The sequence below is a fragment of the Anopheles moucheti genome, chromosome 2, assembly GCF_943734755.1.
Source record: "Anopheles moucheti chromosome 2, idAnoMoucSN_F20_07, whole genome shotgun sequence".
NCBI lineage: Eukaryota > Metazoa > Arthropoda > Insecta > Diptera > Culicidae > Anopheles > Anopheles moucheti.
Window position 1 is genome coordinate 66841861 of NC_069140.1, and position 16299 is coordinate 66858159.

General features: G+C 39.4%; 1 protein-coding gene and 1 pseudogene across 1 annotated transcript; one reads left to right on the forward strand and one right to left on the reverse strand.

Annotated features, from left to right (window-relative positions):
• Positions 1 to 2249: 2249 nt before the first annotated feature.
• Positions 2250 to 13543, forward strand: LOC128297939 (putative nuclease HARBI1; annotated as a pseudogene).
• Positions 13544 to 13939: 396 nt separating this feature from the next.
• Positions 13940 to 14881, reverse strand: LOC128297947 (uncharacterized). The gene is made up of 4 exons (XM_053033670.1): positions 14859 to 14881; positions 14577 to 14745; positions 14288 to 14506; positions 13940 to 14227 (listed from the first exon to the last, which is right to left on the reverse strand). Exons 1-4 carry the CDS (start codon positions 14879 to 14881, stop codon positions 13940 to 13942), a joined length of 699 nt encoding a protein of 232 aa, XP_052889630.1.
• Positions 14882 to 16299: the final 1418 nt, after the last annotated feature.

Sequence of the window (16299 nt, forward strand, 5' to 3'; positions counted from 1 at the left end):
GAGATGGTCAACAACATGCGCGTCAAACCGAGTTGGACATTACCGACATTCATGCCTTCTTTATGCGTTGGAAAATTGGTTCGACGCATGGAATATCGCTCCGAGCCACCACGTGAAGCGTTTCAACATTCTAAAAACACAGATTCCTACGCGAATCCTACCCCAGTTGCGCCACCTTCTCGATAACGTGCCCAACGCTGACCGCTACGAAGCGGCAAAATGGTCAATTGTTCAACATTTCGAGGAGTCCCAGCGTAGCCGGTTGTGTCGATTGCTGTCCGATATGAACCTCGATGACCGAAAGCCGTCCCAATTGTTAGACATTGTTGTTAGATAAAATAAGTATAAGTGTAGTGATTGTTAGATAAAATAAGTATAAGTGTAGTGAGTGTAATCAGTGGATGATGGGGGTCGAGAACCCAGGAGGAAGTGGGGCCTTCGGGACCTACTTCAGCATACTCGGAGATACTCCAAATAGGAACTCCAAAAAGAGGAGAAAGACCAGAGGTGAGAGGTTAAATATAAGCGAATCAGAATAACAACCGAAGAGGTTCTTATGGTAATAGAATGCACCAGCCATGACACAACACTTGCAAACTACAATCCCTTTCTGTTCGCAAAGGCGTCGGAAATGGCGATTGGAGGCAGTCCGATGCAAACGACGCTCCTCAGAGACGGAAAATTTTTGATGCGTCTTAGAAACCAAAATGAGTCGAAAAATAAAAAAAAAATTATAAACCACGAAAATACGGAGATGCATGTAAAAGTATACGAGCACAAAACTTTAAATACCACCAAGGGTTCGTTGTGATGCATGTAAGTTTTTGACGGATAAAGAATTGTTGGAAGGTTTACAGCCACAAAATGTAACCGAAATATACATAATGAAGAGAAGAGGCAAAAATGGCGAAGCTATAATCACAAGAACAGCCATTATCACCTTTACATCTAGAGTGCTGTCCAGGAAAATTGAAATAGGATTTTACACGGAAAGAATAGAACTATACATACCAATTCCGATGAGGTGCATGAAGGGCATCCGCTTCGGACATACGAAAAACAAACGCACTAGAGAACAGGCATGTGCTAAATGTGGAGAAAATTACCACGAACCCTGCGAAAACCCTAGCAAATGTATCTCATGCGGAGAGAACCACTCTGCATTAGATAAAGACTGCATTGGAAAGACGAAATGGAAATTTAAAAATCCAAACAGAACAAAGAATTTCTATGAGAGAAGCGAGAAGAAGAAAAAGTAGTGAAATAGTACCAGTCGTTCCCCGCATATACACCAAAGAAAATTTTGCAAAAATAGTTATCGGAGAAAAAATTCCAACAAAAAAAACTAGGAAAAAAGAAAACTACAAGATTCTAGCGAAAAAACTAAAAAAGAAAAAAACCATCACAACGAAACAACACAATTTAAAAACAAAGAACCAAAAAACACGAATGAAATCGAAAAAATCACTGAATTTACTGAAAAGAACACGAAACACCATTCTGCCTCCAGCCTCCGTCGAGAGCAGACGCGTTCCAGACGAGCGCTTGCGTTTCGATTTCGGCAGATAGCGGGCAATGCCCCGGTTGCGATAGCGTCAACGCCGAGAATCTCGTCGTGGCTGTGTTACGCAGTGGGGCAATGCGGAAGGTAGGGCGGAAGAAAGATGTACCAGCACCAAAAAAAACTCGCTAGCGAGGAATGTTCATCCAACTCTGACCCTCAAGCCCAAGCATCAGCATCGCTGAATAAGGGCTTAACGAGAGCGTGTGCTTACCCCGCTTCTTGGCAGGGTAAGCCAATAGTGTATTTCTTAGGGCTCATTCAATTATTACGTAACGCTGATAGGGGGGGAGGGGGTCAGTACCAGCGTTACGATTTGTTACATAGGGGGGAGGGGGGGTTTAACTTTTTGTTACGTAACATACAATAAGATTATACTATGATTCCCGCTTCATACTACATATCAATCATACATCAAACATTATTAGTTAATTATACAATATAGTTTAGTGCTCGGAAGCTCATTCACGGTACAATGAATAACTTTTGCCAACTAGAACGTGCAACATCGTGATCGGTGCTTGTATGGCAGTATTTAAACTCAGCATACCAGCTAGAAGCGTTGATTTTAATAGTGCCGAATTTTACGATGCTTATCAATTCAATTTAACCGTTTTTTCTAAGCAAATGCAATTTTTCACTTAATATTCTAAATTAATGATGTTAAATTGGGTGTTAAATGATAACAATGGGTGTGAGTTTTAATTTTCCCGGCACCTTGTGGTCTTGGCCTGCGGCAGGAGTCCTCTAAACCACCTACGAACAAGTGCCGTCGTTAGCCAATCCATAATCCCGGTCTGTCTAGGGGACCCATCAGCGTCAGCCATCTATCTTAACTTGGGCCTACCAAGCTTCCTCTGTTCATGAGGACGACCTAAAACGGCTTTTTGGACAGGGTCGTCCGGTGTCATTTTCATGACGTGAGCAGCCCACCGTGGCCCAGGCTGGTCCAATTCGCTGTACGACGGTAGGTTCGCCGTACAACTCATAGAGCTCATCATTGTAGCGGCTCCATTGTCCTTCCAAAGGTACGGAGCCAAAAAACCTTCTGAACATCTTTCTCTCGAACGCGGCTAAGAGGATTTCGTCAGTTTTGGACAAAGTCCATGTCTCACTGGCGTATGTAAGTACTAGAGCTGAATAAGTTCCATATACTCCCAGCTTCGTTCAACTGAAAAATTTTCACTAAATCTACTTTACCAACAAATGTATTTATGCTTTCGCCAGTTTTTTAGATCCTTTAAATCTGTGTTTTATGAAAAAAAAGTTAGTCAAAAAGATGAACGAATAATGAGAATTAACAAAACACAACTACGCAAATAAAAGGTTGCTAGATAAATAAGAAAGGAACAGTACTGATACATAATTTACGTACGAATTCTTTTTCTTATTAGATTAAATCGATTCGCCATGTAATGTAAACTCTCAAACGAGCTTCTTAAGCTTTTTAAATGGACGATTAGGGAATGAATCCTTCGTTTGGGATCTGTGGTATCAAAGACTTGTATACGAAGCGTCTTCCGGAAATTGATATCTTTGTCAAGAACCTATCCAACCTTGTTTAAGTTAACTTATTATTAGGAACTAATTAGGAACGATCAAACAAGTCAGCCTGGCGTGAGTAGTAAATTTATTAGGCAGTATGTTTGTTTCTTTTTGCATTAGTCGAAATACGATGGAATTGCAAGATTACTTAAGAAAAATTCTTTTTTTTTTCTTAAGGAGGGGGGGGGGGTTAACGAAATGTTACGTAATTAATGGAGGGGGGTTCCGTCTAGTGTTACGTTTTGTTACAATAGGGGGGGAGGGGGTCGAAAATTGACAATTTTAGCGTTACGTAATAATTGAATGAGCCCTTACCACGTACGCGCCAGTTGGATGTGAGATCGATCGCCACATCGATCTTAGGCAAGTACCCGGGTGTAACCGATATTTATCGGATGCGCCCGAACAAGATCAAGGTCACCGCAAAGGACCGGCTTCAAGCCAATGCCATAGCGGCCGATACGGAGTATGCGGAGGTTTACCGGGTATTTATCCCTGGTGGATCGGTGGAGGTAACCGGCGTGGTCGAAAATTTCGACTATCCGCAGGAGGATATTTTAAAAACTTTTCCGTCGCCAGATACACCAAAAGTACGTGTTTTGGAGGTTAAAAAATTATTTAAAGCAATGGTATCCGAGGAAGGTGGAAAAACCTTCGTCCCGACATCCTCCCTCCGGATTACGTTTGAGGGAATGGTACTCCCACAGGCACTCGTTTGCGAGGGTCTAAGAATACCCATCCACCGGCCATACATTCCAAGGCAGTCGTATAGGCCACTCCGAGGCGTTTTGCACTGGCAAAATAAGCTGCGGTAAATGTAGGGGGCAACACTCCACCGAGGAATGCAAAACCTTAAATGTTCGCATTGTCGGGACGAGTGGCACGAGGTGGTAGTGTGCCCTGTTTATAAAAAAAATAAAAAAAGAGCAATCAAAAACAATAGCCGAGCGGGCACGCGGCACGTTTAGTGAGGCTCTTAGGAGTGCTCAAAATACGTTTGCAGTGCTGGCCGATGATGCGCCAAATGTACCAAATCTGACTGCATCAGAGCGGGTGGTCATGAGACCATGAAAATATACGAGATTATCCTACAAAATGCCCAACAAACAATTTAACGAATTTTTTAACGTTGTCCGAGCCTTTTTGGTCGAAGCACACGTCGTTTGGTTCTACGCGCGGCTAAATCTGCATGATTGGTTCCGAATCTTGGCTAAATGTGCGTCAAAGGTTTGGGTCTTTGAATTTTCTTCCACACGAAAAGATCGAATTGGTGCGATCTATTGTTCTTCTTCATCTTTTTCCATGGCTTGGTTGCATTTTGTCTGCGGTGATTACCGTTTTGACAGATTGAATGAAATAGAAATGTAAACAAAGCTTGCCCTTTGATTAAAGAGCATCTTCTCTGCTTAAAGTAATCCTTTTAGTTAAATCTGTGCAACAATCTTTCCCTAGTGATAAAATATTCGACCTGTAGTGTTTCTGAACACTCTGGTAAGTAAATAACGTGTACATGTCGTACAATATTTGTGCCAATATTGTTTCTTTGAGAACAGTGTTCTGTTTGGATCTTCCGGTACTAGGTGCAAATGGAATCCAAAAGAGCCGTGCGACTGGCTCGGTGTACAAGAGCCACAATAATAGATCTGCTCTTCAACATGATCATAACAATTATATGAAGAAGGTGTTGGAAGGACATTGCGACGCGGCCAAAAACAGGATACGGTGAGTGATATCAACATTCGTTAAAACTTGCCCATTAATTAAGGACATATTTTTCCAGAGAAACGCGCAACGACGGTTTTGTTGTTTTCTTCGACTGTGCGCCATAGTGTGGAGAAGTGCATTATGGTTTAAAGAAAGGTGCCAAGGGGTCATGTGACCGGAAAGCGGATTCAAAAGGCACAATAACACAGCATATCTACTGGTCGATGGAGCGAACCGGCTCCGAAGCGTGGAAAGACTCAAAAGTCCGCTGGCAAAGTAATGGCTTCTGTTTTTTGGGATGCGCATGGAATAATTTTTATCGATTACCTTGAGAAGGGAAAAACCATCAACAGTGACTATTATATGGCGTTATTGGAGCGTTTGAAGGTCGAAATCGCGGCAAAACGCCCCCATATGAAGAAGAAAAAAGTGTTGTTCCACCAAGACAACGCACCGTGCCACAAGTCATTGAGAACGATGGCAAAAATTCATGAATTGGGCTTCGAATTGCTTCCCCACCCACCGTTTTCTCCAGATCTGGCCCCCAGCGACTTTTTCTTGTTATCAGACCTCAAAAGGATGCTCGCAGGGAAAAAAATTGGCTGCAATGAAGAGGTGGTCGCCGAAACTGAGGCCTATTTTGAGGCAAAACCGAAGGAGTACTACCAAAATGGTATCAAAAAATTCGAAGGTCGTTATAATCGTTGTATCGCTCTTGAAGGGAACTATGTTGAATAATAAAAACGAATTTTGACAAAAAAATGTGATTTTCTTTGTTAGACCGGGGACTTATCAACCAACCTGTTAATGTGTTTTTTGTTATAATAAACATGAGAAGTGCTGTTTCTATCAACTTAACAAACATGATTCTCGCAATTGACTAATTAACAACCTTCAAAATAGGGATTCTTGATTGGTATTGAATGGTTGCACATGTTTTGTCCAATACTGTATATGTTATATGTAAAGCGGTAAAAACGGTCGTCCCAGCTTAAATCGGACAACAAAGATCCAGGAGAGTGATGGAATGTACAAACGGAACAATTAATGGAGGGTTTGATGAAACATATGAATAAGAGTGGAGTGTGTTAGATTGGAAAGTGTGCAGAAGAGGAAACAAAGCAATAGTATCAGATTTCACAGAAGGATCGAAAGGTGGTTGGGTAAATGAAGAGGGAGGTAAGTAATATGCTACAAATTTGCATTTAATTATATATTACGGTACTTCCACCTACCTGCATGGAGAAGTTTAATTAATTTTTAAAGTCAGTCAGTGGACGACAGCGGAATTGCTGAGTGGTCCACTGACAAACTAAACTGATCCATGCAGTACTCGTACTGGATTCAGCTACAATACAAAGTAGAGAAATTAGTTCCTTTGCTTCCAAAACTTTCACAATACCATGATCTTAAAACTATTGATCATTGACCATTGAACCATTGAAAGCATTGATTGATAAAAACCATTGGTACCTATCGCGAAGCAAGTCGTTAAAATGTATCCACCTGCTTGGTTTTATAAACCATTATACAGGGTTTTACACTTTAGTTCAGACTGGCAGCACACATTTTTTGACACGCCGCACTCGATTTCTTGTCGCGAGCGCACATTTTTGAATGCAAGCACCGGATTTTTGATCGGGAGCATTTAATTTCAACAGATAGACGCTTCCCAACTAGCCAGACGTCTATGGACGTCAAAATTAGAAAAAAGCAAAAACCTTACCAATAACCTTACGAGCAACACTACCAGTTGCAACGCGAATAGTGGGTTTTTGACGTCTTCGCTTTGCCGCACGGTGGTTGTAGGTAATCGCAAAAAAGGTCAAAAATCAAAAAACAAATTGAAAAATCCAAAAAATATTATTTTTCTATCTTTTTGTCCTTTCATTTTTCACTTGCTCTTGATGTGGGTATGTCTACGACTGCTTCTTCTTCTAATGTTTGTTTGCTGCTTTCCTTCGCTTCTGGGGCTTTGCCTGCGCGAGTAGTGCATGTACGGTTTTTTATATGTGTGGTGTGGGTGGGTATCTTTTTATTCATAGTCAGCTGTGTTGTAGTCCGCAAGTGTTGGGATTCGAACTAAGATTTATGGTGCCTGCCTGCAAAGATAAGAAAGAAAGGTTTAACGTTCTCGGCCATCAAAGCCTTAAGGATCTGCAATGATAGCGACACAACTTAATCAATCAGAATAACACCGAGTCAATAGTAGTGCAATACCATATTTTTTCATCATCAACATTAATATTAATATATCAAACGGGTAATATTAATTCGATCGGTGCATTTCAATTTATTATGTTTGTTGCAGTTCGAAATTATAGTGCGGATCATAGTGCGAAATCATAGTGCGCATAGTGTGTGTGCTTTTTTCTGGTTTTGGAAAAGACAACACCAAATGGTTGTCACAAAATTCGAGGAATTCGTTGTCCATTCAAAAATTTCGCCTGAAAAGCATACGCTTCGTGTTGCTTTTACATATCACACCTATCGAACACAAGTATCGCAAAAACTGCAAACCGTTATTATTAACGTTATTATTTTCACCATGAATACTGTGAGTGGGAGTAAACTAAAGCTTTATAGTTGTGGTACAAAGTGAAGATACTCTTTTTAAGTCTCTATGTTTATGAAATTCGTGTTAACATTGCATACATTTCAGAAACGATTCGAAGCGATAAATGGCAAGCTGCACAATGCAGGAGCATTTGAAGAAATAGAAAACCATCCAGCAAATGTAAGTATACGGTGGAACAAGACGATTAATGTGTTGTGTATAAAGTGATTATACTAAACGCACATATTATCAACATTTTAGGGTAATACCAACTGTGCAGCTCATCCTGAACATCCGCGGGCGCACGATTTGGCAACAATTATCTTGGATCATGATCATTCTTATTCATCAATCAACACTCTTAATCCTGGTGATCCCATTCCATCAACATCATCTTCCGATCCAGTTACAAATAACCAAGGAGAGTCAGTTTCTGGTCAGCTAGCGGCTTTAGCAGGTGAAATAAGATGCCTGAGAGAAGGTCAAGAATACCTTCTGACCACTTTTGAATATGCCATGGAGACTGTGAACACTCACCGGCCAATTTCGTCATTCAAAGTGCAAACAATGAAGTCCAGAGAGGAACTAGAAAATTTTGACGCACAATTATCCGATGCGGAATTTATGAAAAAAAGTCGTAAGCTTCATCAAAACGGAGACCGGGGAACACCGACAAATGTATATCATGCACATGGCGATTGATATTTTATTTTCTCCAGAATTAATGGCAGCGTGCAGTTGGAGTGGAGTCGGTATTCCCCATCCTAAAATTGCTTTTAAACCGTTCCGAAATATCCTACAGTTGTTTTCCGTTTTAGGAGCTAGTGGTGGCGATACACTTCCTGCGTATAAAGTGATGGAATATTTTAAAGGAAAATTTTATCATGCGAAGCAGAGATTGAATACCTTTAAAAATGTTCGCGCATCAGCTCCACGGTCAATAAGGTCCTATAATAGGCTCGCACTCCAAAACATTATAAACAATAGTACAACTTAATATGAAATATGCTCATTTCTATCTACATGCATTAATCGCAATTTAAACTAAACATTAATTTTTGATATAATTGATAATTAGATTGTGATCGTCATATAATGAATTAACTGTTTTGCTTTTATTTAATTATCTTTTTCCATTATGACGGCCAAGGGATGATCGACTGTTTTGCTTTTGTTGAAATATTTGATGTAACTGTTTATCAACATGTAATGAGGGTGTTTGAAATACATTATGTGATATTTGGTAAATTTATTGCTCTGTGTACGTCTAATGTCATTTGTTGTTAAACAGGATTACAATTATTAACTATTTCGTTTAGTTTTACAAGTTTTTTTCTCCTTTTTTCTTTATTTGTATTACAATAGCGATATAACTAAGATTAATACTATGAATATAATATTAACTACAGCCTAGGTCACTAAATTAATGTATGCAGCAAAGGAACAAAAACTGTTTCCTCCTGATCTTCTGTTCTTATTGCTGCCATCTTTGCCTTAACATCGCTTGGCTTAAACTCATAAAAGGTCTGAGATAAATCAGTTTCTTTGCCTTTGAAAATGTACAGGGTATAAGAAGAACATGGCGAGTTAAACTGTGCACTTGGGTTTAACAGTTTTCTGTCTACTATTCTTAAATTAGAATCTACCATTTCAGCAAACACAAAATGAATAATTTCTTTTTCTGCGGAAAGAAACCATCCGTCGGTATACACATTCACTAGTTCACTTTCGTCGTCGTCTGAAGAAACATCATTTACATGTAGATTGCTTTCTTCATCGACGATCTCTACTTCATCATCGATGTTGTTTTCAACGTTCATAACGATGTCCTCATCGTTTGTAGCAGATACCGTTCTTGCGTTATTTTCCGCTGCAATAAAAGAAGCATAATTTTAAAATATATTCAACATACATATCGAAATAATATCTTACCGTTCTGGGTAGATGAATGTCCAGCACATGATCACGTACAGGTACAGTTGGCTGAACGCATAAGTGTTGCAACCTTTACCTTGCGCCGGTAAAATGCACCACTTCGTCGCATACGTTGCATATAATTATCCGTCTTTAAAAAATTAAATGAAACCATTATTAGCACGTTTGATTTTAACCTCATTTATTTCACTTTCACCAATGAATCCTTCATTAATGTATGTTGGTAACAATTAATCACAACATCAAATATACAATTAACAATACGCCAGACCGTGAGCAGTACCGGCGTTTGCTGTAAATAGCCAACAATATTTACCGTACAAATGCACCGGAGTTGTTAAATGCTTTGGAATCTGTTAAGCAAACTGTAGAAACACGCACTTTTAAACACTTGGAATAATTTCACGAAGCTTACTGCACAACCGTACCGTTCGCTAGGAATAAAAACCGTTGAATATCAAGTGCTCTGGACGAGGCAGGAATAAGTTTTAAATTCTTACCCACACACGATTGTTGGGTAAGAATTTAAATACATGGGTTTTTTTGTCGCATGGCACCAACACACTCAAAAAATGCGACACATATTCCCTCCGTTCTTGCTGTCCTCGTTTTCCCTTTCTTCTTATTCCCCTTCCATAACCATCAACCACAGCTGCTTCACTGCGTCGCAACGGGTTTCTCGTTGTTTCCCACTCCTCTCGCCCACAAACTTGCTGTCATTGGCTAGCTGGGTTGAAAGCTTTTCGGCCGCATGTTTATAACCCCCCTTGTGAAAGATTGGTTTGAGTTTGTAGCATTTGTTTATATGCAATATTGTTTGTTTTTTAGTTACTTGATAAGTTTTGGTGCAAAATATGTTTAAAAAATTGTGAAAAGGTTTAAAAAACATGTATTGGATAACGTATTTGAAGAATTATGCCCGAATCGCTCTAATTCTATGTATGCAACAGATTTATTTAAATGTGCAGCAGTGGATCCTTGGAGATAAACCTATGCCCATAGGATTGGTTCAAAATTGTGCTAACCGACAGAATGGCGGCAGATTTCTAATCTTCTCTTGAGCTATTCACGGACATCGGTGTAATCATTTTGCGTAAACCTCATATATTCCCACGAAATATTGCTGCTGCTAACAATAGCGTTGTGTGTCATTAGACAGGTACGTAATTGTTCGTCCGAAATTCTCTAACTCACCCACGATCTTGTTTACAGGTATCACACAGGTATCACAATTAGGAACACATTTAGAGCTACGCATTTCAAAGAGGTACTGGGTATTTTATCCTTGCAATACAACAAGAAGATAATTCTGTTCATGATAATCCTACAGCAAACTTGGATACATCGGAGGCTGTACCTCGACGCCGTAACAAAACTACATCTGACGAAGATTGAAACCGTGTTGTTACAGCGTACGAAAATGGTGCATCCCGCAAAGATATTGCAGAAATGCTAAACATCAATCGAGGATTTAATAAAGTTTATTGAGCTTATAACACCATTAAATATTAAGAAATGCATAGCTTGAAATCTTATTAATTTTCTTTAGGTTCACTGTGTGCTTCCAATTAATTTGTTTGCGTAGCTCTAAATGTGTTCCTAATGTGTAACACGTTGTGATACCTGTGTGATACCTGTAAACAAGATCGTGGGTGAGCTAGAGAATTTCGGACCAACAATTACGTACCTGTCTAATGACACACAAGCCTATTGTAAGCAGCAGCAGTATTACGTGGGAATATATGAGGTTTACGCAAAATGATTACACCGATGTCCGTGAATAGCTCAAGAGAAGATTAGAAATCTGGCGCCATTCTGTCGGTTAGCACAATTTTGAACCAATCCTATGGACATAGGTTTATTTCCAAGGATCCACTGCTGCACATTTAAATAAATCTGTTGCATACATAGAATTAGAGCGATTCGGGCATAATTCTTCAAATACGTTACCCAATACATGTTTTTTAAACCTTCTCACAATTTTTTAAACATATTTTGCACCAAAACTTATCAAGTAACTAAAAAACAAACAATATTGCATATAAACAAATGCTACAAGCTCAAACCAACCTTTCACAAGGGGGGTTATAAACATGCGGCCGAAAAGCTTTCATGCATCTGGCTGTTGAAATTAAATGCTCCCGATCAAAAATCCGATGCTTCCCAGCGGTCAAGCTTTTACTCGTTTCTCTGCGTTTCACCTACTTCCAACCCTCGTTGGCCAATACTTTTCCGCATCGACACATGCTATCTTCGTTTTTTTGTTCGTCAAGCATGTTCTTGTCTTGCTCTTTCCGAACTTTGCGAAAGTTTCGCACCGTCCGCGATGTGTATGTACACGTTGAGCTTATGGAATTATCCATGTGTGCGTAAAAAATCATTTTGACAGGACCGGCTTTCCGTAGTAGCCATAGTTTGTTTTGCTTCGACGTGGAAAGGTGTCTTGTGAGAATAGAAGAAAAATGGTGTATAAAACCATTAAAAACGATCAAAAATGGCATCCAATCGAAAGAGCCAACTACCTCCAAGTGACTGGAAAGTTAGGCCACTGAAATCGGAAAGGCAACATTGAGAAAAGTGGTGGAAAGTTGACCAACGCATCGTCGAGACAAGTTGACGCTGAAAACACATGAAGGCTACAGCGGGATTTTGGTAAGTCACTGAATTCAATACATTTGGACTAATTCATCTAATTTACATCTTCCTTTTATCGGTGTAGGTATTTTTTTGTTATTGTAAAGTGATTGGCACGAAGGACAAGACAATGAACACTGCCCAATTGATTATTACAATTATTTATTAATTGATACTTTGTTCCATTTCCAGACCTACGCATAACACCATATCTATAACCAAGAAAAGTGCAAGTGAAAAATATGTTAATAAAAGCAATAATAAATTATTAAAAAATTACTTTTTGTCCTATGATATGATGATATAATCCCAATATGCAAGCAAATAACGCACCCATACCTAAGCGGTTACCGCGCTGCACACCAATACATGCACAATAAAGCTCTTCGTTAAGCGGGCTTCACAGAGGCTTCACTCTGAACGAGTGAAGCCTCTGTGAAGCCCGCTTAACGAAGATTTTGACCGCTGGGTTGCAATCAAAAATGAGCGCCCGCGACAAGAAATCGAGTGCGGCGTGTCAAAAAATGTGTGCTGCCAGTCTGAAGTAAAGTGTAAAACCCTGTATATATCTACTAGAAATGGTAACGCAAACGATTTTCCCCTACTAGTCTATAAAATCATACCAACCATTATAAATACAGAACTAGTAGTTATGCCATTTGCCAAATCTATGGTTTGTCTTCATATCGTCGGCTAACGAAGAAGTGTTGTGCGTGTTAAAAGCGAGTTAAAACCATCTTGAATGTATTATTTTTCATGGAAAATAATGAAGATGACGAGAAAAACCTGGCATCACGCCCTAGGCGGTTGCGGAAACAGCTAAATCCGCTTGAACTATCAGATAAAGCGTAAGTAAAATCATGGAGCAGAATCATGGCGTACACACGCTTCTGGTTCACAAAAAGTGTTCATAGTCGTTCACAAAAAGGATTATTTTGTGTTAACATGTTGCATTTTTAGGTTTATTCAAAATTTTCGAATTCCAAAGTTGCTGTTTGAGGAAATTCTTGGCAAAATATCGCCGTATATTTCCCCAAAACACAACCGAGGCTTAACGGCAACCGAAAAATTGGCTACTACGTTACGATTTTTGGCCCAAGGATCGTACCAACTGGGTGTTGGTAACGATTATAATACTGCAATTGGCCAATCAACATTTTGTGAAACGTTGGATCAAACCTTAGCAGTACTGGAGCGTGAACTGGCATATGTTATAAATATGGATCTGACAGAACACGAGAAATCAGATGCTAGGAGATATTTCTATTCAAAATTGCCTGTGCCTGGAGTTGAAATGTGTATCGATGGAACTCATGTAAGGATTGTGGCGCCTCGAGAAAACCCGATACAATATTTCAACAGAAAAGGGTTTTACAGCCTTAACGCTTTAATGGTAAGTGGGAAACATTCGTGATAGTTTAAAATATGTTTATTGATGATAAAAATTTTTATTTCAGATTTGTGACCATAGGCAAATGATCCGGTTTGTGGACGCTAGGTTCAGTGGCTCGGATCATGATTCTTACATTTTTAATGACAGTCCGATATATTCATAGTTAGAACAAAAGTGGAGAAGCGGAGATCGTATGTTCAAGATTCTAGGTTAGTATATTTTCATATGACTTTTTAAGACAAATATTAAGCACACTTTGCATTTCATTTCAGGGGACTCGGCTTATCCATCGAAACCGTGGCTGATAAAACCCCATAGAAATGCTGACCCAAATAGCTCAGAAGCTCTTTTCAACGAACAACATGCAAAAGCTCGAGCTATTGTGGAAAGAACATTCGGCATGCTAAAAGGGCGATTTCGATGCATAAATGGTGAAAGGCAACTGCATTATGCACCACAAAAATGCATTCGCATTATTAACGTGTGTTGCATGTTGCACAACCTTTTGATTGTAAATGGTATTTCCGACGAAATCAATTGAAGAGTTGAGATACACATAATAAAAAAAAAAACGTTTACTAAAATCTATACTCTTTATTTTTCATATTCTTTACAATTTCTTGAAATATTCCAATGTTCCTTCTGTAAAAATTTTAAAAGTGTTTGAAATATCTCTAAGAAGCTCAATTGATTGATCATTTTGATGTAATATAGTTTTCTGGAATTCCTCCAGGCTGGTCGTTGCTGGTCTTTTTTTAGTCTTCTTACCCTGGTCAGGAGGTGTGGGTTGCTCCGAGGACTGGGTTTGGTGCGATGGTCCGGGCTCTGAGGACTGAATGTGATTCGGTTCGGACTCTGAGGACTGAATGTGATTCGGTTCCGACTCTGAGGACTGAATGTGATTCGGTTCGGACTCTGAGGACTGAATGTGATTCGGTCCGGGCTCTGAGGACTAAATGTGATGTGATGGTCCGGGATTCTCCAACGGATTTCCTATACCGATGCATAGACTACCTTCAATCCTGTTGGAGATGTCTCGCATATTCGTAACTGCAGCTATTCGCTCTTCCAGTTCGCTGAGAGTGTTCATTGCCGGTTTCCCACCTCCTGTCTGCTGCATTTCCTTCTTATTGTGGCTAAGCTTTTTTTTAACCACCGACTTTTTTTCAATCCAATTCTGATTATAAAGCAAATAAAAAATAGAAATAAGAAAATAGTTTTTGCAATGTAATTAATTTGCTCCATACCCTTTTCCAAGCAGCTGCTTCCTTCACAGCTGGCCCCATGGAGTTAAGCTCCAAAGCCACACTCTTCCAAAAAGATGTAGGATTTGAACCACCACCTTTTGCCAGCTCGGGGTTTCGCTCCATAATTTCCACCAGTTTGTCCAGTTGATTTTTAGTAGAACGAACTCTCCTGAAATCACATATTTGATTTTATTAATGGCCGTTTATCGTATAGCATATAATTTATACAGTAATGCAATTATAAACATATTGCTGTTATGATTAAAGTTAACATTTACTTACTCCTTTCCTTGTTTATGGTCCATCACAATTGTTCACGATAACACTATGCCAGGTAATTGATGTTTTAACTCCTGGTTGGAGTGCAGCAGAACGATAATTGATTTGATACGGAAATGGTTCCGTTTTTATATTGTATTTGGGACGTGTCTGTGGTATTAGCACAACATCCTTTACTGCCAGAGCTTCAGCGTTTCTACTACCCAAGAGTGATCCGATTACTCCGCAAAAGGGGCTATAAAAGGATCCTGTTTAATTCTAACAACCAGCTAACCAACTGGGTCGAGGCAGTAGGCAAATTTATGGGTTGATATGATTAGTTTAGCTCGTTCACGATACAAATTAACACGTTCCGTACCAAGCACAAAACGGTATAATTTTCTGCGGGCCCGAAAATCGCAAATTCTGCTAGATAATGATACGAATGCAATCGTTCCTACTGTGTGGGTCCGATCCACTCTTTGGTTCGTTGGAGAGAAAGAGATAGAGCTATTGTCATCTTGTTTTTCCTAGCCGAAAGCCAAGAAAAACAATGCACCACTTGGAGGTTCGTAATAATCAGCAAGGCAAACCTGTACGAAGAACGTGTGCTGAGTGTTACAAAAAAGGCGTCAAACTGGAGAACGTGACCAAGTCAGAAAAATTGTTACGAAAACAAATACTTTCTGTGCGAAATTGTCGAAATCTCCACAAATGTGTATTGATTGTTTTAACGAATATCACACGGATTTATTGTAAAAACAATTCACATGAAATATAGGAAATCTCTTAATAAAACATAGATTTGCTTTGCTTTGTTGAAAACTATTTATTAACTCATGTAAAGTTGCAATTTTTACCTAACGTGCACATTAGCGTCTTCCACACTTGTTGCGGTTTCGCTAAAGCATACCCATCACCCATATTTGGTGACGCGGGCCCCCAGGAAACATAGCCGTCACCCATATTTGTGTGACGAGGTACGGAACGTGTTAAAGACTTTTTTAACGACTTCTCGATTTTTTCCCCACGATTTGTATGGTAGTCATGGCAGTTGCCTTCACCGTTTTAAGGGTTGACAAGTTTGCTGCGTTGCGATGCCAATCCGCCATAACTATCATTATAAGGGTTGATATTTTTATCGACTAGTAGTTAATTTCGCTCGCGATAGGTACCATTGATTCTTAAAATACGACAGCAGGATAAAATCGGCGGCTACGAGTACACTGGCTTTTTTACGGCTGTTTTACACTGGAGACGTCCTCTTTATAATTATTACCGCATGTTTTAAAAATATCATAAAACAACAAAATTTAAAAAAAACCATTATTTAAAATCTGAAGCAATTTTCTTCCCAATTATAAAATCATAGTCTTTACGATCGCACTGATTGACAGGTACTGTGGATTCGAAATGTAAACAACTAACGGTATTAGGCTGATTAATCACAGCGATTGCCACCGAT

Excerpts from the sequence above, each read along its gene's own strand:
- LOC128297947 (XM_053033670.1), bottom strand. The coding sequence starts at position 14,881 with ATGGACCATAAACAAGGAAAGGA. Across the intron at positions 14,746-14,858 it reads GACCATAAACAAGGAAAGGA|GAGAGTTCGTTCTACTAAAA; the intron begins GTAAGTAAATGT and ends ATGTGATTTCAG. Across the intron at positions 14,228-14,287 it reads ATCCCGGACCATCACATCAC|ATTCAGTCCTCAGAGTCGGA; the intron begins ATTTAGTCCTCA and ends GAACCGAATCAC.